At 34.7% G+C, this 22,169-nt stretch overlaps 1 protein-coding gene across 5 annotated transcripts in view; it reads left to right on the top strand.

Moving 5' to 3' along the window:
- Nucleotides 1–20,898, top strand: part of LOC111155274 (centrosomal protein 44) — a 24,938-nt gene extending 4,040 nt beyond the window's left edge. For 3 of the 5 annotated variants that reach the window (XM_022515438.1, XM_022515421.1, XM_022515405.1), the window contains 10 exons: nt 3,738–3,876; nt 6,661–6,808; nt 7,930–8,076; nt 8,435–8,557; nt 11,995–12,165; nt 13,154–13,360; nt 14,200–14,275; nt 18,980–19,104; nt 19,357–19,394; nt 20,165–20,353. In XM_022515438.1, coding sequence (XP_022371146.1) covers nt 3,788–3,876; nt 6,661–6,808; nt 7,930–8,076; nt 8,435–8,557; nt 11,995–12,165; nt 13,154–13,360; nt 14,200–14,275; nt 18,980–19,104; nt 19,357–19,394; nt 20,165–20,207 — 1,167 coding nt within the window. In that variant the 5' untranslated portion in view covers nt 3,738–3,787 and the 3' untranslated portion in view covers nt 20,208–20,353. Of the gene's footprint in view, nt 1–3,737; nt 3,877–6,660; nt 6,809–7,929; nt 8,077–8,434; nt 8,558–11,994; nt 12,166–13,153; nt 13,361–14,199; nt 14,276–18,979; nt 19,105–19,356; nt 19,395–20,164 lie in introns of all 5 variants that reach the window. The other 2 variants (XM_022515413.1, XM_022515429.1) reach the window with 2 other exon arrangements.
- Nucleotides 20,899–22,169: the final 1,271 nt, after the last annotated feature.

Genomic DNA, 22,169 nt, shown 5'->3' with positions numbered 1-22,169 from the left:
ACAACTAGTTTTTATATATTGGCCTTCTACCCAGCAATCTTGCTAAATTCACTTATTTCTTTTGGACTCTTTTATTATATACAGTTATGTCATCTGTGAATAAGGACAATATTATTTCTTCCTTTTTAGCGTTTATTCCTTTTATTTCTTCTTCTTGCATTTTTGTACTATCTGTGACCTCTAGTACCAGGTTAAAGAGAAATGATGAGAGGGAACAAAATTCATTCCCAGTCTCGGGAAGAAAGTTACCTTTATTTCACCATAAAGCATGATGTTTGCAGTAGGTTTTTGTTTGTTTTTGGTTTTGTTTTTGTTTTTTGTTTTTTTTTGGTAGACAACTAGTTTTTATATATTGGCCTTCTACCCAGCAATCTTGCTAAATTCACTTATTTCTTTTGGACTCTTTTATTATATACAGTTATGTCATCTGTGAATAAGGACAATATTATTTCTTCCTTTTTAGCGTTTATTCCTTTTATTTCTTCTTCTTGCATTTTTGTACTATCTGTGACCTCTAGTACCAGGTTAAAGAGAAATGATGAGAGGGAACAAAATTCATTCCCAGTCTCGGGAAGAAAGTTACCTTTATTTCACCATAAAGCATGATGTTTGCAGTAGGTTTTTGTTTGTTTTTGGTTTTGTTTTTGTTTTTTGTTTTTTTTTGGTAGATATCCTTTATCAAATGCACACAATTCCTTCTTTTCTAATGTCCTAAGAATATATTATGAGCGAATGTTGAATTTTATGAAATGTATTGATAGTATAACACTTTCTCCTTTACTTGTTAATGCACTGACATTATAGTAATTCATTTTTTGTTTTGCTTATACTTTGGATTATAGTCCAATAGTATTCAATTAATTTTGTCCTTCAGATAGTTTTACTTTTGACCATTGGGAACTGTTTCATTTGTCTCCTGTGTCCTGTTGACATACCCCCATCACATTGGGATTGGTTTATTTTGTGTATACTTTCTCACTTTCTGGAACTATGTAATACTTTAGACTCATCTTATATATGTTCTGTCCCAGCCTTAGAATTAACCATTTCTACAGGGAGTCCTGGTTCCTTTTACTGGAGAACATTATACACACTAAGATTTGAATGTGAGGTGTGTAATCTTTACTGCTGGGGTGTTGTTGCTTTTAATCACTTTCAGCTGGCAGAGGAAGGCAATAGGTGTATATATACTAGCTGTCTATATACACTTATGGAGAAATACTTCAGTATGTAACTTTGTATCTATATTAAGCTGAACATGAGTTCATACTGGAATTTTCTAACTCTAATGCATTAGGCAGGCATGGCTCATTCTAGTCTCCTCTGTTTACTGATCTATAAATTCCTACTCTAGCAATAAGAAACGTGACTTCTGTTCTGCCTTGTTTATTTAATTTTTCAGTTCCCAGTGTGTGTTACTGGAATTGTAGTAACTCATGCACAGATGTATCAGACTTAATGCATAAGTACATGGGAAACAACTTTCTAAACTTACATATAGTTTATAAACCAGCATACAGTGTTTATATGCAAGTGGTTTTGTCTTTAGCCTTGCACTCATTTCCAAAGTTACTTATTTAACATCTTTTCCATGCATCCCCTTCTATGAGGTTGTTTCCCAGCTTCTAAATGGTGTTTTAAAGGTTGCATATGTTAGGATTCTCTTTGTGCTATCCTGTTTTATAGGTTTTGACAAATGCATACTGTTGTGAATCTACCACTGCAGTATCATACAGAATACTTTCACTACCCTCAAAAATTTCCCTACGTTGACTTATTCAGCCCTCTCTTCTCCTTCCCTCTGCATCCTTGTTTAACCACTGATCTCTACTGTTTTCACTTTCACTACAGTTTTGCCTTTTCCAGAATGTCATATAATTAAGATCGTACAGTATGTAGCCTTTTCAGACTGGTTTCTTTCACTTAGGAAGATGCAGTAAGGTCCATCCATGTCTTTTTGTCGCTGCTCATTTCCTCATTGCTGACTTAATATCCTGTTGTATGGATGTACCACGATTCTTTGCATCCATTCACCAATTGGAGGACATTTTGGTTGCTTTCACTTTTTGGCGATTATGAATAGAGCTGCTATAAACATTCGTGTGCAGGATGTTATAGGTGCATACTTTTAAAGTTTGATTTGGTTAATACCTTGTTTAACTGATTGCTGATTGTATTGGTAAGACTATTTAGCTTTGTATCTGCTAAACTGCCCTCCAAAATGACTATGCCATTTACATTTCTTCCAGCAATAAGTGAGAGTTTCTGTCGTTCCATATCCCATATGCATTTGGTATCATCAGTTTTTTGGATTCTAGCCATTATAATAGGTCTCTCTCTCTTTTTTAAAATTTGCAATTACCTAATGATATGTAAGACTGAGGATCTTGTATGATTATTGTTATATGTATGTCTTTTTGGTGAGATGAATGTTCAGATATTTGCCTATTTCTTAATTGGCTGGGTTTTTTTTTTTCTTGCTCTTGTAAGAATTATTTGTATATTTTGGGAACAAGTCTTTTATTCAATATGTATTTTTGTAAATATTCTTTCCCAGTCTGTGAACTGTTTTTTCATTCTCTTGACATGTCTTTTTTTTAGAAAAGAAGTTTTAAATTTTAATGATATACAACTTATTTTTTAAAAATTTGATAATGCTCTGATATTATCTAAAAACTCATAGGTAAACCTGGGGAAGCAGAGAGATAGTTGCCTAGCTGAACAAAATATGTGGGAGGGGGTGTGGGGGGAGAGAAAATAAAAATCTAGCGTTTAGCAGCTCCTACATGGACTTTGAAATAATCATCCTTATTTCAACCCCCTTGGCCTTACCCCTTAGCCTTTCATAAGCATTAGAGGCCCTTCATTTCTGGACTTATCTTGCGGCTGTTTGTTTCCTCTTAAATGGGCAGATAAAATTAGCCTGTCTCTGCTTTGCTAGGTTGGTTTTCACTTAATCATCTGCTTTCCATCTTCCAAAACTTTGTTGATACTTTCTGTCATGTGGAATCCCCTCTAATTCATTTTGCCCTGTTGAGTGTATATGGTTTTTAATCATTTACTTTCATTTTAGTGATGTTTAAACAAAAGAAATAAAGATGACATGCATTTAATCTGCCATATTTTACAAGCCGAATCCTAATTTTTTTTTTTGACTAATCTATTTTTATTTTTTAAACAAAACATCTTATTGGCAACTATATGAGATCAAAGCCCTGGGAATAATGACTAAATCTGTAATAAATTTCTTTGTCTTCATTTTTTACTGATTTTATTATGTAACCATTATAAGCATCTAAGATAGTCATTGACGGAGATTATTTCAGGTTGATTTCTCTCCCCAAATGGTACTTTGTTAAAAATAAACTATTAGGGAGAATATCATGAGACACATTGTAAGAATATGAACATAAGGCAAACTTATTTTTTGTAGGGAAAAAGTATTTGGGGAAAATGCATTATCTTATATTTGGGAATATACTGTAGATAGATGATAGCACTGGACCAGTAGGGAAGATAAGTTAGTGGAGAAATAGCTAAGATAAGATAAGTATGGTAAGTGTGTGTAAGAGATGTGAACAAAATATAAAAGATTCAGAAATAGACTTAACCATGACCTGTACCCCTTGGGATAAAAATACATTATATGTTTATAAAAAATAAAAAAAATAAAAAATTAAATTAAATTAAAAAAAAGAAATAGACTTAACCAGTGTTTTATGGATTTTTATTTTTAGGTGAAATATTAGATTATTTCAAAAGCTGGAGCCAAATGTAATGTTAAATAATGGCAACAGGTGACTTAAAAAGAAGCTTACGGAACCTAGAACAAGTTCTTCGTTCACTAAATTATCCTCAAGAGGTGGATTGTGTTGGGTGAGCTATATATCAAACTTATTTGTGTTCTTTTTGATAATGATTTGAATTAAGATTGGACATTAAGGGTGTATCTAAGTAGAGGCAAGTTTTACTGGATTGTTTAAAAAATTTTCCTTGAAATGATTAAAATGTTTTAGAAGGCAGGGAATTACAGGAGTTTTTTGCTAAGTATGAGTCAGTGAAAAATTCTAACTCAAGAGGTTTAAAACACCTTTTAGAAGTAGAACCACGAAATACAGCTGTACAAGGTATGGTTTCTATACAACTTTTAAACTCATTAAAGTATAATGGATCTCATTAATTATATAATTTGCTATCCTCTCACATTCAGTTAGATGGTATTTTTGATTCGGAAGATTCTAGTTGATGGGTTTCTTATGACAATTTACACCACACGCTAAGATTGTTATTAAGCTAACTCATTTAATAGACCCCACTTGAACCTTTCGCTATAGTTTTCACTTTCCAAATATGACTTACTTGCTTTTGTAGTATGTAGCAACTTGCATTTCTTCTATATTCATGCTGATCTAAATATGGTACTGTCATCATCTACCCCTTCATATTTCTTTTCTCTTCTTACCTAGGATTATTGATTAAAAGTATTCCCCACTATGGGGCGCCTGGGTGGCTCACTCGTTAAGCATCTGCCTTTGGCTCAGGTCATGATCCCAGGGTCCTGGGGTATGTCCGTCCAGCTCCCTGCTCAGCGGGAAGCCTTCTTCTCTCTCTCCCAATCTCCCTGCTTGTGTTCCCTCTCTTGCTGTGTCTCTCTCTGTCAAATAAAGTATTCCCCACTAGAATATAAGCTGAAGACTGGGACTTTGTTTTGTTCACCGTAGTATCCCCACATCTAGAATTGTGCCTTTAGAGCTAACTAGACATTCAATGAATAAGTGTCAAGGGACAAGTCCAGATTAGCTATATGTTCAAGTAGTAGAGTAAAATTGGTTAAAACAGTAAAAAAAGAGAATCTTAGAATAATGTGCTTTACGTGTAAGCGTGGATGTTCTAGGGATGTGCTTTACGTATACATGTGGATGGACCATAGGGAGAGCTAACCCCAAGAGATGGCAAAATGAAAGGATAATGAGGACCATGGGAGAAAGTTGAGCTCTAAAGACCAATTCCAGGCCTTCTGTGTGAGAATCAGAAGTTGCTCCACAGCATGTACCAATCATATCCTGCTTCCTTAACACAGGGAATGCTATGTTGTTGTCTCGCTGGGACTTAACCAGTTTGAATAGCCACATTTTCTTCTTCCTACTTGAAGCATCATTTTAAGATACATTCTGGATAGGAATACTTGGAAAATGTACCAATTATTCCCCTATCTTTTGAGTTTGGAATTTAATATTTGATTTTCTAGCTGACTCAGGAGTATCATTAAGAATAATAATTTTTAGACTGTTTCACAACATAGTACTCTGCAGGGTCTTTTGAAATAAGTCACACTACTTGCAGCTGCTTATTCAGGGTGCCTCCCTCACCCACAACACACTCTACCACACGTGTTTTGATTCTTATATTTCTTACTCATTTTTAACCTTTTTCTCAGCATCTCCTGTTAGTCTGCTAGTTTATAACTGTGTATTACTATTTCTAATCAAATTCCCTAGAAACTAGATAATCAAGATTTTTGAATTAAAACAAGTGGTATTAAATGTAGAACCCAGCTGTCTTCTAGTCATATTGTGCATAAAGTGGACAGATTTTGCTGTTCAAAAGTATTATTTTCATTTCCTGTTTTGAGCTAATACACAAGGTTGCTAGAATAGTTTTCTCATTGGGTAGAGTATTATCATATGCATAAATGTAAAAGAAACAATTATATTTGTCCTGAAAAATAAAATGTTATTTTATCATTGTATACTTGTTCTCTGCCTTTTAAAAAAGTTTCAGGTGAGGATGGGGAAATTTATGTATGTCTTGAATTTTGTGGAAAACGAATGTTTTCTGTAAGTGTATTTTTACTTCAGTCGAACACATATAACTGGCTAATTGAAGAAATACCTCCTTGCTTTGTTGTGGGAGAATCAGTGAAGATACTTCCCATTGAGAAAATAAGGTCCATATGTAGACAAGTAGAAAAGAGTATAAGACAGAGCCTAAGGCATCAGACACTGAATGCCCTGGGACTCATTCTGCGAGAGATCAGTGTGGATCAGAAAATTGAGGGTGGCTCTCTGGGAGGCTTGAGATCTGCCAAATAGCTCATAAGAGGGACTAATAGGCCAAGAAGAATGGGATACCTTTCTAGGCTGGAGAAATTAGCATACTCTACCAAGGCACAGATTTCTGCTGAGCTTGATACGTATCAAGTGGAGGATTGCTAACTAATCAGCCCAGTTGCAGTAGATGCCTTTTCCAGCCCTGTTTCCCCTCTGTAACGTAGAATTCATAATATTTTACCCTTGCAGGTTTATTATAAAGAGCAAATGAGGTAATGTAACAAGTGTTTGCAAGTATATTCAAGTGGTTTATTTGTTTAATTAGAGAAAATGGACTGATGAAGTAAGGCTAAGCTTTGGAAACTCAAATACTGTGGTAAATAGACTATACTATTACTAAAGAGCTAACTGCTTAAGTAAGTGAACTTATTTCATAGTAACTTGGCTATAGTGAGAGTAGGAGATGGAATCTAAAGGGTTTTGTGTATCTCCTAATTATTTGGCTGTAGTGTTAATTTACAAATTATTGACACCATATTTTATATTTCCTTTCTTATCTGAGTTTGTGGTATTATGCTCATTAAATATCTTTCCCTTTTCTCCCGAACAGTTTGGTAAAGGGAGATACAGCAGCATCTTTGCCCATCATTAGCTATTCCCTTACCTCATATTCACCTTATGTAGCAGAACTTCTGATGGAATCCAATATAGAGCTCATAGCGAAGAATGACTTGCGCTTTATAGATACCGTCTATAAGGTATTTTTGAGTTTATGAAATAATTCTTTCAGAAGTTATTGAATGATTTTTTAAAGAGTAATGTTTTATAACCCCTTAATTATATGTGAACCACATCTGTTTAACAGTATTTTGATATGTATTTCTCATTTAGACTCAGTCCCTATTATAATCAAGATAATTTAAGTTCCCATTATGTTTTATAATCTAATAAGTGGCAGTTGGTAAAAATTTGTCATTGGTTACCATTTGCTCTTTTTATATCAGAATTTTAGTAATATTTGGCATATTGGCAGAATTTAGAAATGTGACTTTATTGAGTAAAATTTGTAGTTTATAGAATTATGATTACTATAATTAGTAAGAGGAAACTACAACTTTGAGATTTTATGTTCATTGATGTCTGGGACCATGTCTTATATCTAGTCCAGTATCTACATCTATACTGTGTGTACACTGAACTTAATCTCACGATTAAAAAATACCTCCAGATTATCATTAATTTTTACTCAAGCACTGGTTTTCTCACTTCTGTTAAAATAATAAAATCCATTTATCAAATCTAATTTTTTTTAAATAACAAATTGCATTTGATGAAATGGTACCTTTTATGTGTAGAGTCTTTTTAGTCTTCCCTGTCTTTGCCTCTAACCCCAGCAAGCTTCCATGGGAACCTAAGAGGCACTTCTAAGAAATCCTAGGGTTCTACAATGTAGGCTTTGAAAAATGCTGGTCTACTCTATTTCTTTTGCTTTACAAATGAGACATTGAAACACAGAGACCTACTTACCATGTTGTGGAGGAATTAAATTATGATTTTTGTGACATCTGGCATGGTATTATTCTTTATTATCTAGTAAGTTAAGGAGTTTTTCTAGTACCAATGAGGCTATTTAAACTTTTTGATCATTGACTATATTTTTTCATCTTCCTAGATAATCATCTATTCTCTGCTGCTTCCTAACTAGCTGTTTTCTATGTAAATACCTATCTCCTACCTATGACTCATATCACCCTTATGAATCTCTTTAATACCCTTAATCTAATGGCTTGGTCCTTTTTTTCCTCTCAAAGATGTTATTACATTCCTGACTGGGTGGCCATTTATGATTTTTGGATTTTGGTCTATTCCCTCTTTACAGCTTCTTCGTGATCAATTTAATTATAAACCAATCTTGACAAAAAAGCAGTTTCTCCAGTGTGGATTTGCAGAATGGAAAATTCAAATTATTTGTGATATTTTGAATTGCGTGATGAAAAAGCACAAGGAATTGAGTAGTCTTGAGAAGGTAATTTTGTTAATTGATTTTAACTTACTCCAAGTAGCCCAGTATTTTAATGTATGAAGTCAGTACCCTAGATAGCAAACTAACACAGATGTACAATTACTGGATAACCGTACACCTGAATGTTTGCTTTAAATACTGGTCACTTGTTTTTACACATTTGTGACTTTGAGCTACTAGTCCTAAGCTAACTGTTCTGACAACACATTTTCTTCACAACTTAGTTTTCAAAAGACATGTATGTCTCATTAGTTTCTTATCATTTGGCAGTTGTATTTTATATATGAAAATTTAAATGATATAATTTAAATATATGTCAGCTTTCATATAAAATAAGTCTTAATATTTTATTTTTTTAAAGATTCCCTCACAACAGAGAAAGAAAGTCAGTTCTGTTAAGTCAGAACCTTCTTCAAGCACTGAGAAGACATCTACAGAACCTGTTGGCATTGACATCACTGGCAGGTTTATGACTTCAGGAAAGGTAGGAAAATAGAAAATGTGTCAGTGCTAAGAATTATCTACCTAATTAATCAGTGTATGAGTTTCACTTTTCTGACTAGTAGCTAGTAAAACATTTTAGTCAGGGGCGCCTGGGTGGCTCAGTGGGTTAAGCCTTTGCCTTCAGCTCAGGTCATGATCTCAGGGTCCTGGGTTCAAGCCCCTCATTGGGCTCTTTGCTCAGTGGGGGCCTGGTTCTCCCTCTCTCTCTGCCTGTCTCTCTGCCTACTTGTGATCTCTCTCTCTGTCAAACGGATAAATAAAATCTTTAAAAAATAATCAGATAGTAAAAGATTTTTAACAATGTATCCCATATTATCCAGAGGACAGTCCTCACATTATAAGAGGTTAGACATGTAAAATTGACGAATGTTTCTCTTTATGTTTCTAATGCTTACTTCTGTCTCATTGCCCAGGTAGAATAACAGTGATTTGGGAAGGTTATGTTATGTGGTCTTGACATGTACTCTTAATTATGTATCTAGTTTTTTGAAAACATGGGAGTGTTTGAAGAGCATACCATTACTTACAGTGATAGGTTATGATGATTCATTTGCATATGTTCATATTTTTATACCAGGAGTGTATATTATCCAGTGATTGATAGTCCCTACACATGTAATCTGGTTTTGGGTTAGGTTTTTGAACATTTTTTTTGTGTTAATAAATAACCTACCCTTGTCTCCTTCGAGCACTAGTGGATGAATGAGTTTAATGCCTTTAGAGATAGCTTTTCTATCTCCAAGAGACATTGAGGCCAAAATATTACTTTATAACAATTAGTATATTTTCAGCTGTCTTTCACTTTGGGCAAACCATTTCTGAAATTGAAGGATAGAATTATCAAATAATCAAGGTATAATTAGGTAAAAGATATGAATAGTTTCTGGTTGAGATAAAATCTAGAGAATTATTTCTCCCCAGTCAAAACTGCATGAGTTGTATTAATAGAATCTATTAAAAGTAGAATCTATTAAAAAATGACATTTTACTGGGGGAGAAATGTTCTTAATTACTTTTTTAAATATAACCATTTTGCAACATGTAAAAGAGCAATAAGAAAAGGAATTAAAAGACACATTGTTTCTGAATAAGTGCCCATACTTCTTGTAAACTTGAATCTCTAACTTATCTAACTCTTGTTAGTTTTATATGATTTTATTTTTTAATTTCTAAATGGTTTATATATAGTGTCCCTCCCTAACTAGGATTTATATGAACAGGAATTTTATTATTCAGCTTTTTTTGTAACCTTCCTGTGCTTAGCACAGGCACTGTAAGCACTTACTAAATATGAGCTGATAAAACTAAATATATTTTTCAGTCTTCTATTTCAGTTTTGGGGCTGAGTAATGATCTAAATTGCCCCAATAAGGTGCAAAACTTAAAGGCATTAAGTTTGTTTTAGTTTTCTTAGAACAAAGTATTCTTTGTCATTAATAAAAATTTATTTATTTATTTAAAAAGATTATTTATTTATTTGTCAGAGAGAGGGCGGGTGTGCACAAGCAGGCAGAGTGGCAGGCAGAGGCAGAGAGAGAAGCAGGCTCCCTGACGAGCAGGGAACCCGATGCAAGGCTCCATCCCAGCACCCTGGGATCATGACCTGAGCCAAAGGCAGCTGCTTAACCAACTGAGCCACCCAGGTTTCCCTATTAATCAAAATTTAATCAGTGCCACCAGATCTTTAATTAACAGAAATTTGAGTAAATTTTAAAAGTATTCCAACTTAGAAAAGTTGGAAATAAATAATCTTTCCAACTTAGAAAAGTTAGAGTCACTACTTTATGGGTAGAGATTGAGTCAATACTAAAGCAAATGGTTTCTTTTCCCAGTATCTTCTCTATAGAGTATGATTTGTGAATTCTTTTTTTTTTTTTTTTAAAGATTTTATTTATTTATTTGTCAGAGAGAGAGAGGGAGAGAGAGCAAGCACAGGCAGACAGAATCGCAGGCAGAGGCAGATGGAGAAGCAGGCTCCCTGATGAGCAAGGAGCCCGATGTGGGACTCGATCCCAGGACGCTGGGATCATGACCTGAGCCGAAGGCAGCTGCTTAACCAACTGAGCCACCCAGGTGTCCCTGATTTGTGAATTCTATCGTACATTATATGACATCTTTATAGTGCATATGCAGTGTTTCTGTAGTAGAGGAAGTAGGCAGAAAAGGCTTGTGTGAGTGCATAGTTTGACCTCATGCCTTACTCTTAGGACTTAGACTCTACTAAGTTTGAATTATTAGATGAAGGTCTAATATTTTCTGGCTTGTTTATTAGAAAAAAAATTGCAATGGTCCCCTTCATGGAGCCAGTTCTTGATTATTTATATGTAAATTATGTGGCAACCTATTATGGAATGTTCCAAACATTCATAAAAGTACTCATTCCCAGGGAGCCTAGATGGGTCAGTTGGTTAAGCATCTGCCTTGGGCTTGGGTCATGATCCCAAGTCCTGGGATTGAGCCCCACATCAGGCTTCCTGCTTAGCAGAAAGCCTTTCTCTTCCTCCCTCTGCTTGCTGCTCCCCCTGCTTGCTCTCTTTCTCTCTCTCTGTCAAATAAATGAATAAATAATCTTTTAAAAATTACCCATTACTAATAGAAGTTTATCAACCCCTCCTTAGTCTTTTTTTTTTTTTTTTTTTTAAGATTTTATTTATTTATTTGTTAGAGAGAGAGAGATAGAGCACGAGCAGGGAGAGTGGCAGGCAGAGGGGGAAATAGGCTCCCTGCTGAGCAAGGAGCCTGATGTGAGACTTGATCCCAGGACCCTGGGATCATGACCTGAGCTGAAGGCAGACTCTATTTTTTTTTTTTTAAGATTTTATTTATTTAAAAAAAAAAAAAAAGATTTTATTTATTTATTTGACAGAGATCACAAGTAGGCAGAGAGGCAGGCAGAGAGAGAGAGGAGGAAGCAGGCTTCCTGCTGAGCAGAGAGCCCAATGTGGGGCTCAATCCCAGGACCCTAGGATCATGACCCGAGCCAAAGGCAGAGGTTTTAACCCACTGAGCCACCCAGGCACCCCAAAAGGCAGACTCTTAACTAACTGAACTACCGAGGGGTCCCAGGCCGTCCTTAATCTTGTTTCATCTTTATTGTAACCACTTTTCTATCATCTTTCCCCCCAAATCTGAAACAATATGAGTCAAATCCCAGACATCATTGAATAGGTATTTCAGTTTTTCTGGTCCGTAAGAATGCTTTAAAAATCAGGACCACAATTTCATCATACAAAATATTAGTAATAGTAATAACAGTTTAATCAATAGTGTTTGATATATACCTTAATATGTTACTTAAACTTTGGTAAATCTTAAAGGGAAGAAAGATATTTCTTCTGAAAAGTTATTATGTCTATGTTTAAAATAATTTTATGAGGAAACCATTGAAGCAGCTCTGACATATTTTCCTTTATGCAGAAAAAAGCTGTGGTGATCCGTCACCTGTATAATGAAGATGGTGTTAACATTCCTGAAGATACGATAAGTACTGTAACAGATGTTAGTGAAACATTTGATGTGTGTAACTTAAAGACTACTGAAATAAAGATTCCTGAAGTAAAGTTCCCTGAAATCAAGTCTGAACAACAAGTAAGAATTTTGGTCTTCTTTAACAGATGCAAGGATTTCTTGCTTTGATGTACATGATTACTTCAGCATCTAAACTTTGGAATGCCTCTAACCTTTTGAGTCACGAATCATAATATAACACCTTTTACCATTATTTAAGAATAAATAAGTGTACTGTATAGGATCAACAGATACTATTTGCTGCTTATGTTTAGGGTACTGGACCAGGTGTTACAGGTAAGAATTTACTGCTTCAGGGAATTTACAGTCTGGTGAGAGACTGTAATATACTACTTTGTACAGTGAAGGTTCTCTGTTTATCTATGCCCGTCATTAATGAATGGAGAAACTAGTATACTCATGCCATTTCATTTTCCTTTTTGGGCCCTCACCGTCCCTCTCTCACTCTGAGAATACCTTTCCTATTACTTTATTGTCACAGACTCTATTATAGTGTCTAATCTGTACTTCTCCTGCTTAAACTTTTCTATCTTTCTTCTCTTTCTTATAACTTCTCTACATCACAGTATACAGTTGTCCCTTATAAAAATTAACACAGGGTCATGAAGCTTAATTCCTTTTTGTAGCAAACTGAACAGTCTCAGTGCACTGTCATTTCTTTGTCACTCTCTCTTAGCTTTGTGCTAGGGGCTATTACAAAAAAGTTCGTGACAGTTTTCTCATACCACCAGGTGTTGTTCTAAGAGCTTCATGCAAATTAATTTAATACTCACAGGAACCGCATAAAGTAGATACTGGGTTGATTTTTTGTTTGTTTGTTTGTTTGTTTTAACATATATAAGGAAATTGAGACCCCAAGGTCATACACCTCAGATGAGGTAGTTTCAGTGTCCGAGCATTCTGTCTCTCCAGATCGCACTCAATTCTCACACTATACTGCCTGTTGTAACTACTGAAATAACACAGTGCACTGAAAAATGGGATACATTGAATTTTAAGGGAATTTTAGTTGGTGTAGTATAATTTTTAATCTCTGTATTCGTTTTAGGATGTTCAAATCAATCCTGAGATTACTGTACTACAGGCTATGCTTGTTGAATGCCAAGAAAAGCTTCAGAAACTGACTTTGGTAGAGAGTAGATTAGACTCTTTGGAAGAAAAAATGAAAGGAAAAGTGATGGTAAATGAAAAAACGTGGACTAATCTTCTAAGTCGTATCACTCTTCTTGAAACAGAAATGCTTCTGTCTAAAAAGGTATTTTCTTTCCTTAACATTTCTAGGATCTCAGATACAATTAAGTTTTCATTCATTGTAAAGTGTGTATTCTTTTAGAAAAGCTAATTATGATAATATTAAGGTAGTGGATACTTAGTTGAAATGAGGTTCTGTTTAGATACAACCTATTTTGTTGCTGTTGTGGTTATTGTTTTTCTCTTTGTCAACTAAGATAACCTAGCAAAACTCTCTAGCTTCTGCTTTCAGAGCTGTTAATACTTGAACAGCTCTAAGCATTTAAAATAAGGTAAGATAATGTTTGATTTTCTTTTTAAAGATTTTATTTATTTATTTGACACACAGAGAGAGAAATTACAAGTAGGCAGAGAGGCAGGCAGAGAGAGAGGGGGGAAGCAGGCTCTCCGCCGAGCAGAGAGCCCAATGCGGGACTCGATCCCAGGACCCCGAGATCAGGACCTGAGCCGAAGGCAGAGCCTTAACCCAGTGAACCACCCAGGCGCCCTAATGTTTGATTTTTATGAGAAGCTTGAGATTGTATTCTTTAGTAGCCTAAATGGCCTATTTTTATGGGGAAAAGAAAAAATGGACAGGAAGAATTAAAATCATGACTTCCTGTTTTTATTCATTTACTCTGATCAAATTATAAATTTCATAGAAACAGTTAACCAAATTTGCCATGGTCTTATCAAATCTAAGAAATTTGTTTTTTTATTTACTTAGGATTTCAATTTCTGGTTCAGTTAAAAATGTTTAAACATTCATCATGTCATCTTTATATTTATGCTTAACAGTAAGAATATAAAACGAGTACATTTTTCTTTCCATTTTATTCTAAATACTAATCTGTATTATTCTAGAATAATGAATATATAGACTTCAGTGAAATGAATGAAGACTACGAATCTAGTAACGACATGGATATTCTGAGTCCTGGTAAGTTCTAATGTTATGGCAGTGGTATTGGTGGTATGGCAAGAAGTTTTTTTTTTGTTTTTTTTTTTTTAAGATTTTATTTTATTTTATTTGACAGATAGAGATCACAAGTAGGCAGAGAGGCAGGCAGATAGAGAGAGAGGAGGAAGCAGGCTCCCTTCCGAGCAGAGAGCCCGATGCAGGACTCGATCCCAGGACCCTGGGATCATGACCTGAGCCGAAGGCAGAGGCTTTAATCCACTGAGCCACCCAGGTGCCCCTGGCAAGAAGTTTTCAGGAGAATGATTTATATAGGTGTTTGATAATTTTTATATTCCCAAGCCTTATTTTTTAGAAACTGTGGCACCCCTAGAACAAAAACAGTATTGAACTTACAGACTACTGAAGCCAAGCATTGCTAAAAAAAGCCAGCTTACATATCTTATATGACATAGTGGTTTGGGCACTAAATTTATTAGACTACACATTTCAGATTTGGTAAAATATTTCCTCTTTGCATTTGTCATTGATTTATTCAAAAAATTCCAAAGCTTAACTGTGAGGTCCTTGAAATCAAGATCTTATCTTGTATTCTGTCTAGCAGGCAGAAAATAGGCCCGTATTTCTATCTCCAATATCTGTATATAATAGAGCTCAGTTTTTTATATAGTGAAAGAATCCTGAATGCCTACTATTTGCAAAACCTTGCCTTTTCCTGGGATGGTGACTTAGTTGGTTAAGCGGCTGCCTTCGGCTCAGGTTGTGATCCCAGGTTGCTGGGATCAAATCCTGCATGGGGTTCCTTGCTCAGCGAGGAAGGAACCCGCTTCTCCCTCTACCTGCTGCTCCTCCTGCTTGTGCTCTCTGACAAATAAATAAAATCTTAAAAAAAAAAAAGCAAAAACCTTGCCTTTTCTGACTTTGCTTTTGCTTTTTCATAGTTATAATTTTATTAATGTTATTACAGAACATAGCTTTAGCCCATTTAGTTAAAATATATACAAGTTTAAGCCGCTGTGCTATAACTTAGACTGATGGGCTAAGGGTACTGGACCAGGTGTTACGGGTAAGAATTTACTGATAGGCAGACAGGCCACATCTGAAATGAGTTATAGAATATGAACAAGGTAAATGTCTGGTCTCAAAGCTATTAATCCAAATATGATCAATTAAAATAGTCAAACTTATATGTAAATTCTTATACTTTGCACCTTACATATATATGCTACATGGAAGCAGAGTTTGATCTCAGGAGTTGAGAGCAATAATTCACCAAGCTGATTTTAGTATTAAGTTGGGAATGGTTTTGTGAAATTCCTGATTTGTTTCCCTTTTATCAGAAATAGTGTGTCCATGGCTGTAGGCATCTCTCTGTCTTGGTAAAAATCAGTGAGAAGAGGTTTTTATTATGGATTGGACTTATGTGGGGTGATTTTGGAGACAGTTTAAAGAAGCAAGGGTTCTTCTAGTTTGGGTGCTTTCAGAAAGCAGGAACAGTTTGATGACTGATAATAAGAATGAAAAAAAAAGCTGAAATTTTCAGTGGAAAAGAAGAAGCACTCATTTTAGTTGGGAGAGCATTATAGCTGGTCATTTGTGTGTTTACTTATATTCTGTCCTTGTCTATATTCATATGTGACAGCAGTCTTATTTTGTTTCATCACGGTAATGAAGTGACCTCAGATGATGTTCATTTTCTGTGAAATTTTTTATGTTTAGGAGGGGATGCAGTGATCTAGTTGTTAATTACTAGATAGGCCATGACATTGAGGCTCTTTCTGTTTTTGCTTTGGGGTTTTTTTTGTGCCTTTTTCCTCCCAAGAAAATAAAGTTATGGTATCACAAGAGTGTGGTTCCAGTATGACTAGAAAGAAGGGTACATGTGGGTATATGAAGGAAACTGAGGCAGAAGAGTAGAAAGACGAAATAATGTTTATGTGTAGATTTTTAACAAAGCTAATAATGATCAGATTTGTTTCAGGGAAGTCATCTTAAAACAGAATAGTGATTGATTACAGGAAAGTAACACTGGGAAGGAGAGTAATTTGAAGGGTCTTTCAGTTATCTTTATTTCAGAATAATGGGGGTGTCTACCAAGGCTATGATAGAATAAAGAGGAAGTAATTTATTTAGCTGTTAGAATTGATAGGCCTTGATTGCTGATAGAAGAAGTGGTGAAGGAGGGGGAAAAAGTCAAGACTGATCACTTATGTTTGACTTGTATGACTGGTTATACAAGTAACTATCAAAGTAACTAATTGTTACTTTAATAAAATAGAGGATTATTAATAAAATAATAAATATTAATTAATAATTTATAATACAATTTATTGAATTAATGATTAATATTAAATAATATGATTTAATATAATTTATTAAATTATTAATAAAATACTTAATAAAATAGAGAAAGAGAAGGCTTGGGAAAAGATAATGAGTTCACGTTTGAAAATATTAAATTGTGTATGATATACTTAAGACAAAATATCCAGAAATCAGTTGGACATAAATTTTTCCCTGATTGGGAAGTACTAGTTTATAAATTACAGGTTTCCCTGCTATCAGAAGAGCATTACTATGAAACCTTTCATAAGCCTAAATGGCATAAAGCAAAGAAACAGTTACCACTAATTTATATAAAAACTTCTTTAACCATTCCCAGATCCCAAAAATGACTTCTCTTAGACTTTTCTGATACCTAAGGACACATCTTGCTAACGGAAGCACAGTTAAATTGTGATAAAGCACAGTTGCTCACAGGAGCAGTTCAGAGCTGTGGAGGCCTGGTGCTGAGCACTGAGTGTAGCTCCCGGGGAAGCCGCTGAGTGTAGCTCCCAAGGAAGCCGCTTGGCCGGGCCACTCTCGCTGCTCAGGGTATGAGGCCTCTGTAATGACTCGGTGCAAAACAAATGCTGAACACTATTTTCATTTTTCACCTTTATTCATAAAAGTCAACATCCCATTTCTTTTGGTTAGCAAATAGATACTAATGTGGGTCTTTTGTTAAAAGTAAAGTGCATAATTCAAAAACTGACAAAGTGGGAGATACCTGTATAGTTAAATGGCAAAGGACCTAACTAGTTCTCTTAATGCAGTCAGGTCATAATTCTCCAAAGTTGGCAGTGAAAGCTTAATGGTCATGTGGAGAGAGTTGGCTAGAAAATCTAGATCTTAGAGATCCGCTTTCTTCACAGAGGTCTATTAGTGGCGACTCTGAAACTCCCCTTCAGGGCCACTACTCTCCCCTTTGCTTTCTAGCCTGAGCTTAGTTACCAGTCTTTTCTCAAATCTCCCATAGCACAGCTAAGAAACCATTACATTTGTACAAGGAAGACTCTACTAGAGGCTCAGGAACGCAATAGGAAAAATCGTCACAGAAAGTAATACACACACTTAGCTGATCTGGCTGTCACATACTGCTGGTGTTCAGTATATGCCCCTGTAATCTCTGGAATGCTGTATATGGCTCTCTGAATAGCCCCCTAGCCTGCCTAATACCAGGTTTCTCCCATCATGAGGTACACCCTTGAAGGCTAGATAGATACCTCCAAGGCTAGGCCCCAGAAAACAGAGCAGACAGAGCCATTCCTTCACCTTCTACTCTGTCTTCCCACTCTTTATTTCCTTTCCTTGGACTCAAAACCCACCTATTTTTGAACAGCTTAATTCAGAAGTGTCCTTTCAAAGGACACTTCTCTCTATTCATAGAAAATAACCCAAGATTAAGGAGTGGTAGATAGAGTTCCTACCTAGTGTCAAGTTATTACTTGAAATTACCTATTGCCAGCAGCCCCTGCTAAAAGACCTGGGGGTAGCTAATCTACCATGTGATCTTGACCCAACTGGATCAAAAGTAGACACCCAACCCAGGGAATACCAATCCAAAAGGTGTTGAGCCTGGAATGGGGTGGCCATTTTGTTGAAATTCATGTTGATAAGCAAGCAGAGGAATAGAGTAAATAAGTAATAAAAGTAGACAAAAGAGCCTTTCTCCCTTTGAGATGAAAGTAAAAGTCTAGTTGTTTCCGTCCTCAGGTGGTAATACTTTTTTCCTAATTGAGGTTGTCTGTGTAGGCTTACAATAAAACTGTCCTATGTATACTAGCTTAAATGGGTGTCTTTTTTTTTTTTTTTTGCCTTGATTTTGCAGCCATATGTATCTTGACTAAAACATAGGGCTAGATTTAATAGCAGCATGTCTTATCTATGATGTTTTATAATTGATTGAGTTGTAGGAAAACTTTACCTTCGTTTATTGAATGAATGGTATCGGCATACTGGAACTGGAAAGTTGTTCAGTTCTTTAGGAAAAAAAAAAATCTGTAAACCCCCCCCCCCCTTTATTCCTCCATGCGTATTTAGGATAGAATGTTTCTTGATTTTCAAAAAGTATAGTCAGTGTTAGTAATAGTTACCACCACTTTAAGAAAACTATATACCTGAGTCGGTAGCTTATACTTAAAAATTGTGAACTTGCCTATTTATTCAATTGATTGCTGTGATAAAGGTAATAGTACCTTTTGGTCATTTTTATTGGCCTGTTTTGAACATCTAGTTCTCTATGTCTAGGTCATTATCTTAAAAGAATAATAGAAATTTATCTGGGTCTGCACCAGTAGTCATTTCATATTAAAGTGTCTGTTTCCCTTCAATATATACATGAAATTTTTAGATATGACTCCACTGTGAAAGGAAAAGGTAACCTAAAAATGAATTTCTCCACAGATGGAAAAAGAAAAGAGGAGAGGCAAACAAGTATTCCTCTATCCTCTGGCTATAGTACAGTGTCATCAGATTCAACTCCCAGAACCTCAGCTGGTAGTTACTGTGGTTTGAAAGAGAATTCAGAGGTAAGAAAACTGGCAACTGCTTAGATGATTTCCTTTCAAGGTCAGAAGCAGCAAGCATTAGATTTAGTTGTAGATGCCATTGGCAAGAAAAAATAGTGAAACTGTAAATCTTAATCTCTCGTAAAAATTCTTTATGATAAGTAAATAGTACTTAATGCAATGTTTTAGAATGTGTTTTATATGTTCATGGTCCATCTTTGATGATGGTTTACTTTGAGAAATCGCCTAAATTTGTTGCTTTTTAAATTAAAGGAAACAACAATCCAGAAAATGGAAAGGATGAAAAAAATGTAAGTAACAGAAAGGGGCAACAGAAATTCATTTCTCTATAGGGAATTGTATAGGATTACAGTATATATGGAAAGTGCATGTGTGTTTCAAACCTTAAAGGTCTCTCAATCAGGTGTGGGATTCCCTTCAGGACTCCAGTGGGTAATAAATCCACCTACAGTTACGTGTTTGTGAGATGAGTCACTGTTTTGGTTTCCAACAAGTGATGTAAAACATTGTTCATGGAATTATTGTGGGATTAAGCAGTGCAAAGATATTTGTGGTTGAAAGTTAATCAAGGGTATTATGTACTTTTGATAACTAATGTAGCAAAATATTTAATATATGTCGGTGGTTGGTTTGGAAACATTTTAAGTATTATTAGAGTATTGCCAGTCTTTCAGACAGTTATTGATAAAGCACTACTAAAAATAATACTTGTTTCTTGTACAAATGTGAAACTACCAATGGTTATTAAAGAGCAATTAAAAGGAAATATGAAATGAACTTGTGTAAGATTATTATGAAGTCTACTACTTTAATGAACTATATCATTTTGAAATTTAATAGGTATTAAAATAACTTAGGCCTAAGAATTAAAGACTCATAATTCACTTTGCTTGCTATTTCTCCCCTCTGGCCATAGTATATACTTAATTACTGTTTTTACCTTTAAATAAGAAAAATACTAAAATTTATTTTAGGTTCAAAAGCCTAATTTCAGCCACTTAAACCTATGCCTCATTATGAATTTTTTTTTACTTAATATGATTTATTTGTTATATTGCAGGTTTGAAGAAACCGCAGAGTTACTGAAATGTCCAAATCACTAATTATAGAATTTTCTGCATCAACTTCTCTAGGACTTTGGCTACTGTACATATTGTATATTTTAAAAATTCTCTATAAATTTTAATATGCTACAATGTTTTTATGAAGAATTTGAATTCCATTTGGTATATGAGTTTTTTCAATATTGAATAAATACTTTTTATGCTATGATTACACTTCTTTACTCTGTTTTACTTTTTTAAGAAAAACTTATGTGCCAGTACATTTCTTTTAGAGAGTGAAGTCATTACAGCACTGTGTTTTTGTGTTGACATTTGTTGGCAGTGTGCTAAGTAATATGTTTTTTAAAGTACAGGCTTGTGGACCATGGTTTACATCCTGTTGGAAACATTCCAACTGGGATTTGTGTATTGTACCCAGGAGGCTCTCATGCATACCATCTTGCCATCTGTACTGACTAATATGTTGTAATGAAAAGTTTAAAATGCTCATTGACAATTAAATAAAAATACAATTTTATGCTTAATCAAAAAGCAGTAATACATTTTTAGTTAACATTGAAAAAGTGAGAGTCTGATTCTCTTTTTGTATTTGGCAACAGGTCAGAAAGTTCACCACGAAAAGTGTGTTGAGTATTTTAGTGCTCTATTCCATAACACATTTTAAGACCAGCAATACAGACACAGATGGTGGCCATCCAATATTACAAGATACACAGTATGGTTTTTTGTTTTCTTTTAAGTGATGGGAAGTTATATATTTTTCTAGAGAGAGAAAAGGTCTTAGATGAAGTTAAATCAAGAGAAAAATGAAATTCACTTTAAATTAATATATACATTACTAGACAAATGATCTTTTTAAAAATGTTATATGTAAAAAATGTAATAACGGCCCTGAGAAATTTTTAAGAAAATTGATTCCATTATTTGGAAGGAAAAAAGGAGGGTTTTTTTTCCTTTTTTATTATTATTTAGATTATCTGATTGTATTTTACTTATTTATTATCTGTTTATATTCTGTGTGTAATTTGATATTATCACATGAGACTAAACATTAAAAGTTAATATTAACATTAAATTCGCTGTAGAAATAAAGCATTTTTAGTATTCTAATGTGTTTAGTCATTAAAATTTATGAATTTTAAAAGTTAGCATACAAGCCTAAATTTAGTAGAATTTCAGCAAATATTTCTAGGATTAATAACCCCACTTAGATTTTTCCATTATAAAAAAAAATTACAGAAATCAAGATTAAAAGATTTTCTTGTAAAAGAAAAATCTGTTAACTTCTAAACTATCAGTACCAGCATGGAATTATAGCTCCACCTTGTGGTTCATATGTCAATATTTTACCTTCTATTAAAACATCTGGTTTCCTGTAAAAACTTATTTTATATTTTCTCTTTTGAAAAACTCAATTTAGGAAAGAAATATTTTAAGTTTTCTTGTGCAACACAGAAGAAGAAGTCTTCTTTTCTCTTTGTCTTTTTCTTGCCTCCCTGTCTGTTTTATATAGCAGACATACACAGTTGACCCTTCTACAACACGGGTGTGAATGGCCCAGAACTGCATAGGTCCACTTGTACATGGATTGTTTTTACAACTCAGTACTGTAAATGTATTTTCTCATCTTTATGATTCTTTTTCTTTCTTTTTTTAAAAAAGATTTTATTTATTTGAGAGAGAGAGAGAAAGCTCTGAGAGGGTGAGAGGGAGAAGCAGACTCCCTGCTAAGCAGGGAGCCTGATGAGAGACTCAATCCCAGGACCCTGGGACCATGACCAAAGCCAAAGGTGACACTTAACCAACTGAGCCACCCAGGTGCTTTCTTCCTTATGATTTTCTTAATAACATTGTTGTTGTTGTTTTCCCTAGCTTACTTCATTGTAGTAATACCATGTATGGGGTGCCTGGGTGACTCAGTCGGTTGCCTTCAGTTTAGGTCATAATCCTGGGGTCCTGGGATGGAGGCCCACATGGGGCTCCCTGCACAGTGGAGGATCT

This window comes from Enhydra lutris, unplaced genomic scaffold, assembly GCF_002288905.1.
Source record: "Enhydra lutris kenyoni isolate GAN:26980312 unplaced genomic scaffold, ASM228890v2 scaffoldscaffold3, whole genome shotgun sequence".
In the NCBI taxonomy this organism is placed as follows: Eukaryota; Metazoa; Chordata; class Mammalia; order Carnivora; family Mustelidae; genus Enhydra; species Enhydra lutris.
This window is presented reverse-complemented; position numbering and strand designations above follow the sequence as displayed.